The 18,168-nt window shown below is 44.0% G+C and overlaps 1 protein-coding gene across 1 annotated transcript in view; it reads left to right on the plus strand.

Annotated features, from left to right (window-relative positions):
* Positions 1-10,815: 10,815 nt before the first annotated feature.
* Positions 10,816-18,168, plus strand: part of LOC109869923 (liprin-alpha-3-like) — a 64,573-nt gene continuing 57,220 nt past the window's right edge. The window contains exons 1-3 of the mRNA XM_031805061.1: positions 10,816-11,087; positions 12,564-12,795; positions 13,982-15,231. Coding sequence (XP_031660921.1) covers positions 14,905-15,231 — 327 coding nt within the window. The 5' untranslated portion in view covers positions 10,816-11,087; positions 12,564-12,795; positions 13,982-14,904. The remainder of the gene's footprint in view (positions 11,088-12,563; positions 12,796-13,981; positions 15,232-18,168) is intronic.

Here is an 18,168-nt window from a genome sequence, read left to right on the forward strand (position 1 = left end):
GAGAGAAATTGGGGGAATGGGACTGTTGTCAGAATGGGAGAATGATGCAATAGGATCACGTTTCAGGGAGAGATATTGATGGTTACCCATAAAAACAGTTCAACATCTCAAGTTATTTTTTATGTTATATCCTGGAAGAATTGATCAGAAAATAAATCTATGATCAGGATATACTACCAAAAGAAAAGTACATACATGGAATTCACCCTAAAATGTGTATATACTATATGTACACATTTTGATCGTTTGTAGTATGAATATAATTTAAGCTACAGTACTAGCTATAAACTAATCTACATGTCAAATGTCTGAGGTTACAGAGTCATTCCACCCAGTTTACATATCTAACACTGAGCAAATACACACGTATCACAGTTGGATAGGGTTTATTATTCACAAATCACGTATTATTATTCTTACTGTTTAACATTATTTGTGCTTGGTATTTGTATCTCAAATGTCTTAATTAATAAACATATTTGCCATTACCATGTGTTGCACTGAAACTATTATTATGTAAATTATCAGCATAAATGACATACGTGGGAGTAATGCATGTTTTCTCTCTTGTTTCTTTCCTTCAACACTGGTCTTCTAGATTCCTACTCCCTCTGGTTAACTCTTCTCTGACCAGGCCTAATGCAGAATTGCACTGTTATTTTTTTCAACGCCCTTGTCACTTTAAATTTTTGCTGTGTCTCAGTCAATGACATCACTGTCTGAGAACACATTACATCACCACTTGCTGGGCTCTCTTGCAGTTTAAAAACAGCCCTACCTTCTGATTTGACTGTACCAAACTCAATCAGCTTATCTGTTTACCTGAGATATGCTATCAATATCGGTATAGCCTATATGGAAACTACATTTATATCAAACAATGTCTTGTTAGTTTATTTATTTTAAAGAACATTCAATGCAATGGAATTGAATATAGGCTAGTATACGGTATGTACATGGTCTACTACTCACACATCAACATATTCAGAATACAACATGACTACATTTACAAACTGCACACTAATGCATGTAATAAACATATTATAATATTATTGTCATATTGTATTGACTATAATGGTCATTACAATACCGTACTCAGCCCGGAATGGATAGTTTAGCCTACTTTTATGTCATGCATTTCTTAAAAGAAAAAAGACTCCCGCGTTATAATAGAGTAACATAAAAGATAAAAGATACAAACAACTATTTACAGATGTAGGATCTTAATTTGATCACTCTTTTGTTGCTGAGAATTTTCCTGCATAGCAGGAAATGCAAACGTGTAGTGTATTTGACGTTTAAAAAGGCTTCTAAAGTGTCTAATTTTCACTTTTAAATATCAGACTTGATTTGCCCTAACGAAAAATGTTTCAACCCTGACAAAAAATATTCCATTAATTATAATCCACATAATAATTTACATTTTCTGTTGTTGCAGTATTATTTCCCTGCTGATGCAAGCTGGTTCAAATGAATATCCCACATCTGTAGAAATCTGTAGAGACCCATAGCAATCACGTCTGTAGCCATGAAGAGCTTTGAAAGGCTGGTCATGGCTCACATCAACATGATTATCCCAGAAACCTACACCTACTCCAATTTGTATACCGCCCCAACAGATCCACAGATGATGCAATCTCAATTGCACTTCACGCTGCCCTTTCGCACCTGGACAAAAGGAACAACTACGTGAGAATGCTTTTCATTGACTACAGCTCAGCGTTCAACACCATAGTGATGAGCTTTGAGGGTACTATGTTAAGGACCCTGGGACTAAACACCACCCTCTGGACCCTGGACTTCCTAACGGGCCACCCCCAGGTGGTAAGGGTAGGTAACAACACATCAGCCACGCTGATCCTCAACAGGGGCCTCTCAGGTGTGCATGCTCAGTCCCCTCCTGTAGTCCCTGTTCACTCATGACTGCAGAGCCAGGCACGACTCCAACACTACCATTAAGTTTACAGATGATATAACAGGCCTGATCACAAAAAACAATGAGACAGCCTGTAGGGAGGAGGTCAGAGACCTGGCCGTGTGGTGCCAGGACAACAACATCTCCCTCAACGTGATCAACACTAAGGAGATGATTGAGCACGGCCCCATTCTCATCGATGGGGCTGTAGTAGAGCAGGTTGAGCTTCAAGATCCTTGGTGTCCACATCACCAACAAACTAACATGGTCCAAGCACACCAAGACAGTCTTGAAGAGGGCACGACAAAACCTATTCCCCCTCAGGAGACTGAAAAGATTTGGCATGGGTCCTCAGATCCTCAAAAGGTTCTACAGCGGCACCATCGAGAGCATGGTTGCATCACCGCCTGGTATGGCAACTTCTCTGCCTCCAACCTCAAGGCACTACAGAGGGTATTGCGTATTGCCCAGTACATCACTGGGGCCAAGCTTACTGCCATCCAGGACCTCTAGACCAGGCGGTGTCCGAAGAAGGCCCTAAAAATTGTCAAAGACTCCAGCCACCCATAGACTGTTCTCTCTGCTACCAAAGTCTATGTCCAAGAGGCTTCTAAACAGCTTCTACCCCCAAGCCATAAGACTACTGTACATCTAATCAAATGGCTACCCAGACTATTTGCATCCCCTCCTCCCCCCTCTTTTTCGCTGTTGCTACTCTCTCTATTATTATCTATGCATAAGTCACTTTAATAATTCTGCTCATATGTGCATATATTACCTTGAATTACCGTGACTAACCGGTGCACCCCTAACATTTACTCTGTACCTGGTGTGGCCGCACGCTGCATTAAGTACTGCCGTGCATCTCCTCCTCATGGACTGCACCATATTTGCCAGTTCTTGCTGTGAGATGTTACCCCACTCTTCCAACAAGGCACCTGCAAGTTCCTGGACATTTCTGGGGGGAATGGCCCTGGACCTCACCCTCCGATCCAACAGGTCCCAGACATGCTCAATGGGATTGAGATCCGAGCTCTTCACTGGCCATGGCAGAACACTGACATTCCTGTCTTGCAGGAAATCATGCACAGAACGAGCTGTATGGCTGGTGGCATTGTCATGCTGGAGGGTCATGTCAGGATGAGCCTGCAGGAAGGGTACCACATGAGGGATGAGAATGTCTTCCCTGTAATGCACAGCATTGAGATTGCCTGCAATGACAACAAGCTCAGTCCGATGGTGCTGTGACACACCGCCACAGGCCATGACGGACCCTCCACCTCCAAATCAATCCCGCTCCAGAGTACAGGCCTCCCGGGACACACCGCCCCGGTCTTGTGACCTGCCTACAACAGGCCTACAAGCCCTCAGTCCAGCCTCTCACAGCCTATTGCGGACAGTCTGAGCACTGATGGAGGGATTGTGCGTTCCTGGTGTAACTCTGGCAGTTGTTGTTGCCATCCTGTTTTTATGTACCGATCCTGTGCAGATGTTGTTACACGTGGTCTGCCACTGCGAGGACAATCAGCTGTCCGTCCTGTCTCCCTGTAGTGCTGTCTTAGGCGTCTCACAGTATGGATATTGCAATTTATTGCCCTGTCCACATCTGCAGTCCTCGTGCCTCCTTGCAGCATGCCTAAGGCGCGTTCACGCAGATGAGCAGGGACCCTGGGCATCTTTCTTTTGGTGTTTTTCAGAGTCAATAGGAAGTCCTCTTTAGTGTCCTAAGTTCTCATAACTGTGACCTTAATTGCCTACTGTCTGTAAGCTGTTAGTGTCTTAATGACCGTTCCACAGGTGCATGTTCATTAAATGTTTATGGTTCATTGAACAAGCATGGATAACAGTGTTTAAACCCTTTACAATGAAGATCTGTTAAGTTATTTTGATTTTTAGGAATTATATTTGAAAGACAGGGTCCTTAAAAAGGGACGTTTCTTTTTTTGCTGAGTTTATATTCAAACTAGCCTAAAGCACACTATATTCACTTTTCGTTTGTTAGGTTCTTATCATGTTATGCACTGTAAAACATTTCCTGTAAATGTACAGTAACATACTGGCATTCATTTTCCAGTAAGTTACTGTCATTTATTTTACAGTAGAGCTACTGTAAAAGTGTACATTACCACACATATTACTGTAATCTACTTTACATTACCGAGCCAGTTACTGTAATCTAATTTACAGTACCAATTACAATTACAGCATATTACTGTAACGACCCAGTGACATATTACCCAGTGTTCTTTGTTGTTTCCTTGTTTTAGTATTGGTCAGGACGTGAGCTGGGTGGGCATTCTATGCTGTGTGTCTAGTTTGCCTATTTCAATGTTTGGCCTGATATGGTTCTCAATCAGAAGCAGGTGTTAGGCATTGTCTCTGATTGGGAACCATATTTAGGTAGCCTGTTTTGTGTTGAGTTTTGTGGGTGGTTGTTTTCTGTCTTTGTGTTTGCTGCACCAGATAGGGCTGTTTCTGTTTTGCCACGTTTATTGTTTTGTAGTTTGTTCATGTTAAGTCTCTTATTAAAGAACCATGAACTTCAACCACACTGCGTTTTGGTCCACCTCTTATTGCAGCCCTAAAGAAGAGCTGGAGGCAGCAAAGGCGGGGAGGCGCTGGTATGAGGAGGCAGCACGGCGGCGTGGATGGAAGCCCGAGAGTCAGCCCCAAAAATGTATTGGAGGAGGCACACAGGAAGTATGGCGACGCCAGGTAGGAGACCAGCGCCAACTTCCTGTGCTTACCGGAGGGCGAGAGAGACCGGGCAGGCACCGTGTTATGCTGTGGAGCGCACGGTGTCCCCGGTGTGGGTGCATAGCCCGGTGTGGTACATACCAGCTCCTCGTATCGGCCGGGTTAGAGTGGGCATCGAGCCAGGTGCCATGAAGCCGGCTCTACGCATCTGGTCTCCAGTGCGTCTCCTTGGGCCGGCGTACATTGCACCAGCCTTGCGCATGGTGTCCCCGGTTCGCCTACACAGCCCAGTGCGGGCTATTCCACCTCGCCGCACTGGCAGGGAGACCGGGACCATTCAACCAGGTAAGGTTGGGCAGGCTCGTGCTCAAGAGCTCTAGTGCGCCTGCACGGTCCGGTCTATCCAGTGCCACCTACACGCACCAGCCCTCCGGTGGCAGCCCCCCGCACCAGGCTTCCTGTGCGTGTCCAGAGCCCAGTACTCCCTGTTTCTCCTCCCCGCACTCGCCCTGAGGTGCGTGTCCTTGCCGGAACCACGCACCAGGCCTACAGTGCACCTCGCCTCTGTCCTGAGCTGCTAGAGAGCTGCTAGAGTCTCCCGCCTGTCCAGAGCTGCTAGAGTCTCCCGCCTGTCATAAGCAGCCAGTGTGCAGGGAGCCGCAAGTCTGCAGGGAGCCGCCAGTCAGCCAGGATCTTCCAGAGCCGCCAGTCAGCCAGGATCTTCCAGAGCCGCCAGTCAGCCAGGATCTTCCAGAGCCGCCAGTCAGCCAGGATCTTCCGGAGCCGCCAGTCAGCCAGGATCTTCCAGAGCCGCCAGTCAGCCAGGATCTTCCAGAGCCGCCAGTCAGCCAGGATCTTCCAGAGCCGCCATTCAGCCAGGATCTTCCAGAGCCACCATTCAGCCAGGATCCGCCAGACCCGCCATTCAGCCAGGATCCGCCAGAGCCGCCATTCATCAAGGATCCGCCAGAGTCGTCAGCCAGTCCGGAGCTGCCCTTCAGTCCCGAGCTGCCCTTCAGTCCCGAGCTGCCCCTCAGTACCGACTACATCATACCAACTGATATTTGGTGAGCTGCCCCTCAGTCCCGAGCTGCCCCTCAGTCCCGACTTGTACCCGAAATGTTGCAAAATCGAATCCCCGAGCTGACAAGGTAAATGAAAATAAAATAATAATCTGTCCTTCTGCCCCTGAAGAAGGCAGTTAACCCACTGTTCCTAGGCCATCATTGAAATTAAGAATTTGTTCTTAACTGACTTGCCTGGTTAAATAAAGAATACAGTACTTTATCATTGTATTGAACAATTATTAATCGACTGCTAATAGTGAATATGTAATTATATATTGCATCATACCAACTGATATTTGGTGTTTTATATCGCTTGCACTTTAGGCCTCAACAAAGGCTTATAAACTGACAAGTAACTACAAGGCAAAACAGATTTAAAAGGACATGACAAGCTACTCAGGTGTTAGACTTGTTGCCACTCTGATCTGTCACCTATAAAAATGTAATTGCTAGGGAACTACTACCACATATCAGTTAAATTCACATACAGTGTTCTCACTAACAGGTACAGCAAATATAGCCTCTTACAAGACACCCCTAAAAATATGTTAATGAGTCAGAAACAACAATACTATGCACCCACTAGTGTACAAAAGGTTTTTGCTGCTCCAAAAATACATTATGGTACTGTATTCTGAACTGCTGTAGATCTTTAGTTTGTATTACTGTATTTTTACTGTATTCTGTGGGGGTACAGCATTCTCACTCACGGGTGCAACAAATATAGACTAAGGTCATTTTACAGTGTTTACTGTTGCAATGACAGAAAAGTAGTCTTACAATGCTCTGCAACACAGTATTACAGTGTTTTACTTTACTTTTGAAATTGCGGAAAAGTCTTATGTGCTGTAAAACACATTTACGGCATTTTACTGTGCATTCTACAGTGTTTTACTGTTGAAATGACAGAAACATCTTACAGTGTGTATTATGCATGGTATGATGGTTAAGTATGTCTGTCTGTCAACATGGCCTAGCTGTCTCTCAGAGAAGCTCCTGACCTCAGTGTGCAGTTCGGGGCCGGGCACAATGTGGGCAGAGTCGAACGCCGTGGCTGGGCTCAATGTGGGCGGAGTCAAGCATGCTTAACACGAACCCGTCCCGTCTCCTTCAAGGTCACCCAAGTTGAGGTAAACGTCTAAGGTATCAACGTCAACTAACGCGAATCTTAATCAAAAATAATCTACATGGATAAAAATATAAACCATGGAAGTAAGTGAGACTGTCATTATTCATAATGTACTTTGTAATATTCATGTTATACGAGTGCAGTGGTACATTTTTATACGACCAACTACCGCACCAATGTTAGCATAGCGTTAATTAGCATGCATTTGCACGTGAGCTATCTAATTGCTCACAATGAGGGAATCTTATTTGGACAAATTTGCCTACTTGAGCTGTAAGCCTAGGTTTAAATGTACAGTTATGTAATCAATTTGATCGTTGATTTTCTGTTGTGTTTGGCTCTAAATGTGTATTGCTGATGCCATTCCCTTAGTTACACATAGCGAGTCTTCACAGCCTACATAATATTTACAATAATTAAATCACCTGGTCCCAACATACATGGCAAGTCAAGAAAAGTCATTGTCACTTGTCCACACTGCAAACTGAAGGTAATTTAGAAAAACTTCCAAAAACATCTACGAAGAAAGCAAACACATTGCTTTGAAACAGTGTCCGAGAAACGGTTTTTGGCATGTGAGTGCATTGATGTGAGAAATGGTGTGTTTGCAGTCGAAAATACATTTTCTGGTCCAGCAACACCCATACATGTTGTGAAAAATACTTGGGCTAATTCAGTTCCAACTGTGTTCAAAACTGTTATGCACGCTGGAGTATAAAAAGCTGTTGAATTGTACTTTTTCTCTGCTTTCACACTGTGTTTATATTGTCCTCTTTTCTGTTATAACATATGAAAAGTTATTATTATTTCTGTGCTTGCAGCAGGCAGAGCACACTGTCGTTATTGATAAAAGTTATTATTATTTCTGTGCTTGCAGCATGCAGAGCACACTATCGTAATTATTTCTGTGGTGGCAGCATGCAGAGCACACTGTCGTTATTAATACAAGTTATTATTATTTCTGTGCTTGCAGCATGCAGAGCACACTGTCGTTATTGATAAAAGTTATTATTATTTCTGTGCATGCAGCAGGCAGAGCACACTGTCGTTATTGATAACAGTTATTATTATTTCTGTGCTTGCAGCAGGCGGAGCACACTGTCGTTATTGATAACAGTTATTATTATTTCTGTGCTTGCAGCAGGCGGAGCACACTGTCGTTATTGATAAAAGTTATTATTATTTCTGTGCTTGCAGCATGCAGAGCACACTGTCGTTATTGATAAAAGTTATTATTATTTCTGTGCTTGCAGCAGGCAGAGCACACTATCGTAATTATTTCTGTGCTTGCAGCAGGCGGAGCACACTGTCGTTATTGATAACAGTTATTATTATTTCTGTGCTTGCAGCAGGCGGAGCACACTGTCGTTATTGATAACAGTTATTATTATTTCTGTGCTTGCTGCAGGCAGAGCACACTGTCGTTACTGCTCATACTTTCTATTGTTTATTATTCTTGACACTTTTGGAAACCGATTTCTTACAGTTTTTACGCTACATACACAATTCATACATCAAACTCCTGGATTCTGATGTAACATGCTGTGTCTTCTTGGGGGAGGGGATGTCTTCTACATCCTGAAATATATTCCTGGGGAGGGGGTATAATTATTATTATTATTATTATTATGATTTACTATTATCATTATTGTTATCATAACTATCAAACTTAACAACCTACTATTTCTTAACTTACAGTACGCTCTGTACATTGCAATGGAGGTATGCATAAATTATGAAATTCTCATCACTAGTGGATATAATGTTTTTTTGGATACCCATCCGATTGTGTGATTTTATTTTTCAAAGGAAATCATGCAGCAAATTAGTTGATGGTGGTACCTAATTCTCCTGCAGAACTTTCCCATGCAGTAAGTCTTGAACATCATAAAAACCTTTCATTTGCATCCTTAAAATAATTTGTTTCACTGTAGCCAGACTGACCTGGATATTTTTTTCATATTGAATGTATATCATTCATTCACTAAGGTCTGAAGAATAGAGGTTGAAACATCAAAAAAGGAAGCAAAAACAAAACACACTACAGGTTGGAGGTGTCATATGATGAGTGGTATAGTCTTAAACCAATGTTTAAAGACTTACCCCCCCCCCTCTCCAATATATTTCAGGATGATGTAGTAGATGTTCTTCCCAGGGACACCCTAGAGGCAGCAAGGTGGTGTGAACTCCAAACATTTAAAGGCACTGTTCCCCTCCCTAGTGTAATTGGGATGGATGGGGAAGACCGCATTACAACCCTTAAAGAACTACGGTTGTATGCTGGCCTGGATGAAGAGGAAAATATTCTCCTCAAGGAACCATTCATGTTACAGAGAGATTATGAGATGTTCTGTGTGGTGGCAGATGACAACAAGAAAATAACTGTCTTTGCCCCTTTTGAGGAGCAGGAGTGGAGCCATTTTTGAGGAGAGGTCAAACCTTGTTTTTGTCTGCTGTGTTAATTGCTTCTAGTAAGGATGTAGAAGTCACCGAGTCTCTGATCTCTTTACTGGAGCTGGTATAACTTAATGTACAAAGCACATTGTACACACATTCCCTTACATTACGCTAGCTGTCTAGAGCACATCGGACTGTTCGCTTAAGAGGCCCATCGGACAAATTCTTTGGCCACTATACCTATTTTGCCAATTGGCCTGGTTTACCACACGGAGCCCTACTGATCCGTCTGCCGACGTCACAGCACGAGAGGGCCACAACAGACTTTCTTCCGTCGCGACGTCCCTCAATGGGCCGTCTGCTAGCTTTCTATCCCGGGCCTGCTAGCTGCCTGAAGCCACTCACTGGACTCCTATGATCACTCGGCTACGCATGCTTCTCCCTAACGTCAACATGCCTTGTCCATTGCTGTTTTGGTTAGTAATTATTGCCTTATTTCACTGTATAGCCTCTAGCCCTGCTCAATACGCCTTAGTTAACACTACCACACATGCGGTGACATCACCTGGTTTAAATGATATTCCTAGAAACAACATCTCTTTCATCGTCACTCTATGCACAGGTTTACCCCCACTGTACCCACATCCTACCATACCTTTGTCTGTATGTTATGCCTTGAATCTATTCTACCGTGCCCAGAAATCTGCTCCTTTTACTCTCTGTTCTGAACGTACTAGACGACCAGTTCTTTTAGCCTTTAGCCTTTAGCCGTACCCTTATCCTACTTCTCCTCTTTTCCTCTGGTGATGTGGAGGTTAATCCAGGACCTGCAGTGCCTAGCTCCACTCCCACTCCCCAGGCGCTCTCATTTGTTGACTTCTGTAACCGTAAAAGCCTTGGTTTCATGCATGTTAACATTAGAAGCCTCCTCACTAAGTTTGTTTTATTCATTTATGTATGATTTATTTTGCTCCTTTGCATCCCAGTACCGCTACTTGCACACCCATCTTCTGCACATCTATCACCCCAGTGTTTAATTTGCCATACTGTAATAATTTCGCCACAATGGCCTATTTATTGCCTCACCCCCCTTATCCTACCTCATTTGCACACACTATATATAGACTTTCTCTATTGTCTAATTTACTGTATGTTTGTTTATTCCATGTGTAACTCTGTGTTGTTTGTGTCGCACTGCTTTTCTTTATCTTGGCCAGGTCGCAGTTGTAAATGAGAACTTGTTCTAAACTAGCCTACCTGGTTAAATAAAGGTGATATATATATATATATATATATATTTAATTCAGCTTGTCAGTATGTCTATATGGTATAGTCTTTCTCCAAAGTAAATCGCATTATAAATCAGGTATAGTTAGTAACTGTGTGTGTGTGTGTGTATATATATATATGCTCAATAAAATAATTTAATTAAAGTTATAACATTTATCAACACAATTTTAACAGTACATGACATACATAACCGCCGCAGTCAGGGGGAATCGCGCGCCGCTGTCAGGGGGAATCGCGCGCAGCATTCAGGGGGACTTTTAATTCAATCAGGTGTTTGTTTGGCCTCAGTGTGTGTGCTTTGTGTGTGTGTGCGCGCACGCGGAAATCACAGAGAGATGTGAATAATGCTGAGAGGATGTTTCTTTAAGACCCATTACCTTCCAATCCGACAGAGGGGCAGGCTACGGTAAAGTGGAGTAGCGCCGCTCCCAGCTCCCTTATGCCGTTTACATGTGCAAAGGAGAGAGACAGGGGGAACCATATATCTGGGGATTTGAAAGCAGCACAGGCACGGAGGCATAATCCGCGGAGATGTGTCCGAAAAATATTTAACGTCAGATTTGGACAGTATGAGCATCGCGCGATGACTGTGGTAAGGATGTAACTTCCACCGCCCCTTGCAACCCATTTTCTTATGGCACGAAACGAGAAGAGTCTAGGAAATGTGTGCGTTTGTGTGTAGCCGATAACCAGTTAGCCTATGTTTATTGTGTTGTCAGGAAGGGAGGGGGAATATAGGAGGGAGGTAAATAAATACAATAAACGATGCAATAAAATAAACGTGACACCTGTACTGTACTTAACCTACAGGTGCGTTAGCAACACACACCTCGATTTATTTAGGGCGCTCACGAGAGAGAATGGAGCCTACAAATAACGGTATATGTAGCCTATGCTTTGCCAAGTTATTATACGCCTATAATAAACTAATACACTAGCATATAAACTACCGTTATTAAGCAACGATTTCCAAGAATAACCATTCTTTTAATGGAAGTAGACTACAGCTTCCATCTCCAAACGCCTCGTTTTCAGCACTGAAACACTGTTGGGGATGCGATTAAAGGCATGTTTGATTGGCTTTCGTTCCTTTGATTCTGTCTCACTCTGCCCAGCTGCCGACAATCAGTTATTGATTTCAATGATGCGTTTCATGATATGAGATGGATGGAAATAGGCTAACAGGACAAACCGCTGCCGTCTCAGTCATCATTAATGTGTACACATGTCAAATAAATAATTTAATGTGTGCGTAAATGCTGAGTAGCCTATATAAGACAGCATTTATGGTGAACAGATCATGCCCCACTTTCTTCCAATGTCGGTAATAGCGAAAGGCTTGGCCACACTCCCCTCCCCGCCCCAATGTCTGGTGAACAGCGCTGTGTAGGCTGCCTTGTTCCTTCCTTCCTCATCAATCTCTCTCTCTCAAACATTTCATATTTTCCTTATTAGACCCCCATTCGTGGATAGCTGCTATTTTAGTAACCTAATACTGTACAAGATTGATTCCTGCTCCTAATTGGCCATATAGAGAGCAACCATGAGATAGCCTACTACTCTGGGCTGGAAAGAACAACCACAACCATGCTAGGAATGTGACAGCTATGGGGTGTTGACAGAGATGATGAGGGTGATGGCAAGTATGATGATAAATAGTATACAGAGATCATTTTGTAGCTGTTCAATGATGCAGTATTAGTCGACATTGAATATTAGTCCGTGTGAAATTGGTATCACAAGCCCAATCATCTTTGACTCTATATAATCATTTGTCTATAATTTGGAACTTTGCTTGTCTTGAGAGGTTTGTCACCTTTGTATCCTCGTGTCAACTGTATGTATTGTCATTAACATGTTTGAATAGCCTACCCCGCAAAGATAATGAAAACACTACTACATTACTATTGGTATTATATTTTGTGGAAAGGCTTGGGCCACATCTAGCACTTGTCCTGAAGTGCAGGGACTAAAGAGTCACATTGCCTGGTTGTCCAGTCTGTTTGTGCTTTGATCATATGGCAGTGTTCTGCATTGCTTTTGAATGTGTTTCTGTAAATATCTCTAGTCCCCTGTACAGGCACACTGGCCATCACTAAGTACCCCTACCTCAGAGCTGAATCAGGTGTGTCAGTGCTGGGCTGGAACAAAAGCCTGCACACCTAGTAGCTCTTCAGGACCAGGGTTGGAGACCACTGCCCGTACCAGTAGAAGGATGGCATGAGAGACAGCCTCGGTGGTCCTCCTTAGCTCTCCTGGATGAGATGGAAGATGCTGGTAGAGCAGCAGGAGTAACCCAGGTGCAGTAGGTGCTGGGTGGGTTACAGTTTGCCAGACATCCTCTTCCTGGCAGGTCATGGAGGGAATGCTATAGTGGTTACCCAGACTGACTCATGGTTCTGATGGCCTGACTTGCCCTATCTACAGCCACCACATCATGTAATAAAATGTAACACCTAGACCAGTGGTATTCCTTCCTGACTGGGCACTCACAGGGTGTGCAGGCTTTTCATCTATTACAGCACTAACACACCAGTTTCCAGACCTCGATTTCTTAAATCAAGTATGTGTTAACAAGGGGCAGGGACAAATGCCTGCACAGCCTGTGGGTGCCCGGGACCAGGCTTGAAGAAAAACACTGATCTTTCCTTAGATCTCCATTTTAGGCCTATCCTCTCTGTTCACAAACTGGACAGGTGTGGGAAACAAGCTTTTTCATCCAGTCACCTTATTGATCTGTGATCATTAGATAAATATAAGGGAAGGAAGGGTTTGTAAAGTATTGGGACACAGGCTGAGAGTTGTAGTCTTCCCAGGCAGCCCTTTGTTGTTACTGTACCACTAGTAATCTCTCTCGAAAAGACTACAGAGCCACTGTGCTGGTCAGCTTCCCAATCTGGAGAGGTGAGGGTCTTCAGCATTTAGATTAGGTTACATAGGTCTGTGTGGTCTCAAAAGCCTGCACACTCTGTGTCTCACCAGGACCAGGATTGAATCAAATAATCAGCCATTTTTTCCAAACTTGATTAGCTGAATCAGGTGTGTTAGTGCTGGGCTGCAAGAAAAAAAGCTTGCACACGCTTTGTCTGTTTAATCACAGAGAATACACTAATATGTATAACACACGAGATGTGGTCAATATCTGGGTCATGTTCAGTAGGGAGAAAACATATAGAAATGGGGAGGTACTACCAATAAGAACACAGATTGCAAATGTTTAACACTGGAAAACAAAACAAACACGGACCCTGCTGAACAGGTCCCACACCTATATTTCATTACATATTTTGTATCATTATCTGTCCATGTTTGAGATGCTTGAGATTACTACACTTACAGTACATCAAGTTACAGTACAGGTTTATGTTGTGGAATTGTCTTACAGTAGTTGTGGTACTGGCCTAGCTTGTCTTTTCCTATGTTGTATACAATGCATTAACTGAGGTGGGCCTTGTGTGACGCTTTGTCTATCTTTATTTCTTTCAGCTATCGCTCTGGGTGTTGTGAAGACCCAACCTGTGGATCCAGTCGGAAGGTGGGCCTTCCACTATCCATTCCTCCCCTCCCTTTCCTCAGCCAATGCTAGACTCCCACCACAGCCCAGTTTCACAAAGATACTTCCTCCTTCGGTCATTCAAGAGCACATAGATCAGGGATTATCAACTAGATTCAACCGCGGGCTGATGTTTTCTTGAGTGGATGGCCAGGGGGCGGAACTGACCGCAAGAAGCCCATACAGATATAACATTTGACTGAAACATAATCATGTCAAATCTTTCTTGCATTTGTATATGATCACATATATCTCTCTATTATGCGTGAGAATACTTTGGAACAGATTTTCTAAATTAAAATCAATTGTAGCTGGTTTGCTGGTGTTTTTACAGTCTTTTATGTCCAAAAATAAATAAATTCATATTTTATTTGCTGGGCAAACTTGGGGGGGTCAAATAATATCACCAGAGAGCCAAATTTGTCCCGGCCCCTCAGGCCTCCAGTTGGGGAACCCTGACATAGATCCTTCCTAGTAAACAAAACCCAGGTTGTTGCACAGAAAGAAAAAAGCAGCGAGAGAGAAAAGTGCACTAAGCCTATTTGTTAGTGTTATTTTGGAGAGAAGTAGTAATGCAATAGATGGCATCAGAAGGAGTGAAATGGAAGTGTCAAACATGATTGAAAGCTTTTTTTTTTTACAAAGAAATAAAGGAACAATTTATATTTTTTATACACTGTCATTTCATTCAGAGATGAACAGACTCAAACAGAAGATCTCGTTCAAGTAACAGACATTCTGTCAACGAATCACACGTACACACACTTTGACCCACCTGCACACAGGGCTTTTGGGTAAACACAAACTCCCAACATAGACGTTTTCTCTCAGAACCCGCCAGACAATCTCCAGTCTCATGATGATGTGCGAAGTGATGCCCACCATTTCAGAGGACGGGCGCGGTGGAGGCCTCTCCTCTCCTGGGGTTGGGGCTGGGGGCCCTGGTGGTGCCATAGGGGAAGGGGACTATGGTAGCCGAGGAGAATCAAGGGGTGGGGGTGATGAGGGAGGCAGCACAGGGAACCTGGAGTCCCTGATGGTCAACATGCTGACCGAGAGGGAGAGGCTGCTGGAGAGCCTGAGGGAGACCCAGGACAGCCTTGGGACGGCCCAGCTACGCCTCAGAGAGCTAGGCCATGAGAAGGACTCCCTCTCGAGACAATTGTCCATCGCCCTGCCACAGGTACAGTAGTGTGTGTGTGTGCCCGTGTTTGCGTGGGGGGGTACAGTATGTATGAGTGGCGGTACAGTCAATCTATTTTCATGTGAGTGAGTATGTCGGTGTGATTGACATGTCTGAGTGTGTATTTGTGTGTTTGTGCGTGCGAGCGTGTGTGTGTGGTGCAGGTGTGCGTGTGTGCGACTGCATGTGTGTGCGCGTGTGTTCATGCATGCGTGTGTTCGTCTGTGTATGCGTCAGTTGCAGAGCAAAGCGGTCTCACAATAAATCCCTGCAGTGGCTGATCAGTGTGCTCCCCCATTTAGAGAAAATCTATCAACAGTAGAGCGGGACATCAATTAATTCCACTCCGTCCTCTTTAGAATTACCGGTATTGTACTTACACATGGAGAGGATTTGTGCTTGTGTTCCCTATTGTCTTTTTGCTCCCTTACTGTCTGCATTTGTTTGTTTTTAGCACTGTAATTACCATACAGTCATTGGTAATAGGTGTAATAGCCTATGGATCTGATAGGACATTGTACAGTAGTACTGTGTTCATATTTTTCATTAGATTGACCTTCATGGCCACTGTAGGTGAAGGCTAATCTACTTCAGTGGGTATATATACTAACTTTGTAGACTGAGATTCACTCTTACATTGTTCTTAAGTTGTGTGGTCGACAGTAGCAATAATGAGTGAAGGGAAGGATACAGAAAACGTATCATTTCCACAAGGAATGGGAGGAGGATTATTTTTTCGTCATGTCAAACTCAATGTGTGTGCCTCATCTGCCATAACAGCATCGCTATCACAAAGAAAGGTAACATAGAACGACATTTCAAAACCACACACAAAACCCAGGAAAGAGATTTTCCAGCAACGACTGAATTACGAAGAACAGAAGGTACAAGAACTAAAATATCTACTGGAAGTGCAGCAGTCAATTTTCACAGGCCTGTGACCAAAGGGAAGGCAGCAACCATAGCATCTCATTATCTTAAACTAAGCAAAAAAAGAAACATCCTTTTTCAGGGCCCTGTCTTTCAAAGATCATTTGTAAAAATCCAAATAACTTCACAGATCTTAATTGTGAATGGGTTAAACACTGTTTCCCATGCTTGTTCAATGAACGATAAACATTTAATGAACATGCACCTGTGGAACGGTCGTTAAAACACTAACAGCTTACAAATGGTAGGCAATTAAGGTCACAATCATGAAAATTTAGGACACTAAAGAGGCCTTTCTACTGACTGAAAAACACCAAAAGAAAAACGCCCAGGGTCCCTGCTCATCTATGTGAACGTGCCTTAGGAATGCTGCAAGGAGGCATGAGGACTGCATATGTGGCCAGGGCAATAAACTGCAATGTCCGTACTGTGAAACGTCTAAGACAGCACTACAGGGAGACAGGACAGACATCTAATCTTCTTCACAGTGGCAGACCACGTGTAACAACACCTGCACAGGATCGGTACATCCGAACATCACTCCTGCGTGACAGGTACAGGTTGGCAACAACAACTGCCCGAGTTACACCAGGAACGCTCAATCCCTCCATCAGTGCTCAGATGTCCGCAATAGGCTGAGAGAGGCTGGACTGAGGGCTTGTAGGCCTGTTGTAAGGCAGGTCCTCACCAGACATCACCGGCAACAACGTCGCCTATGGGCACAAACCCACCGTCGCTGGACCAGACAGGACTGGCAAAAAGTGCTCTTCACTGATGAGTCACGGTTTTGTCTCACCAGGGGTGATGGTCGGATTCATGTTTATCGTCGAAGGAATGAGCATTACACCGAGGCCTGTACTCTGGAGCGGGATCGATTTGGAGGTGGAGGGTCCGTCATGGTCTGGGGAGGTGTGTCACAGCATCATCGGACTGAGCCTGTTGTCATTGCAGGAAATCTCAACGCTGAGCGTTACAGGGAAGACATCCTCCTCCCTCATGTGGTACCCTTCCTGCAGGCTCATCCTGACATGACCCTCCAGCATGACAATGTCACCAGCCATACTGCTCGTTCTGTGCGTGATTTCCTGCTAGACAGGAATGTCAGTGTTCTGCCATGGCCAGCGAAGAGCCAGGATCTCAATCCCATTGAGCACGTCTGGGGCCTGTTGGATCGGAGGGTGAGGTCTAGCGTCATTCCCCCCAGAAATGTCCGGGAACTTGCAGGTGCCTTGGTGGAAGAGTGGGGTAACATCTCACAGCAAGAACTGGCAAATCTGGTGCAGTCCATGAGGAGGAGATGCACTGCAGTACTTAATGCAGCTTGTGGCCACACCAGATACTGACTGTTACTTTTGATTTTGACCCCCCCCCCCTTTGTTCAGGGACACATTATTCCATTTCTGTTATTCACATGTCTGTGGAACTTGTTTATGTCTCAGTTGTTGAATCTTGTTATGTTCATACAAATATGAAAATAAACGCAGTTGACAGTGAGAGGACATTTATTTTTTGGGCTGAGTTTAGTTGTCACTGCGTAATTCAGCAGCAAGCTTTGTGTGGGAAGATGTTAAACATGGAAGAGGTGATGGATGTTGCGATGAAGATTGTGTGTTCTATTTGAGCAAGAAGCCTACAGGGAAACTATTTCGTGCTCACTTAGACGAGACTGAAGCGGAGCACACAGACCTGCTGCTGCACATGGATGTGTTGTGGCTGAGCCGAGGAACATTTTTCAGTGAGCTGTTGGCTGAAATCAAGGAGTTTCTCAAGGTCTCGAAACATGCAGAATATGTACACCTAGAGGACACACAGTGGCTCCTGGATGTATCTTTTCTCACTGACCTAACTTACATGCTTAATTAACTGAATGTAGAACTGCAAGGAAAACGCACACATGTAATTGAAATGATCAGCTCTGTGAACACTATTACATGCAAACTACAACTGCTCACAAGAAAGCTGCAACGTAAGGACCTGCACTTCTGTCAACACGATTAATTCAGAACT

This window comes from Oncorhynchus kisutch, linkage group LG25 (genome assembly GCF_002021735.2).
Source record: "Oncorhynchus kisutch isolate 150728-3 linkage group LG25, Okis_V2, whole genome shotgun sequence".
Lineage (NCBI taxonomy): Eukaryota > Metazoa > Chordata > Actinopteri > Salmoniformes > Salmonidae > Oncorhynchus > Oncorhynchus kisutch.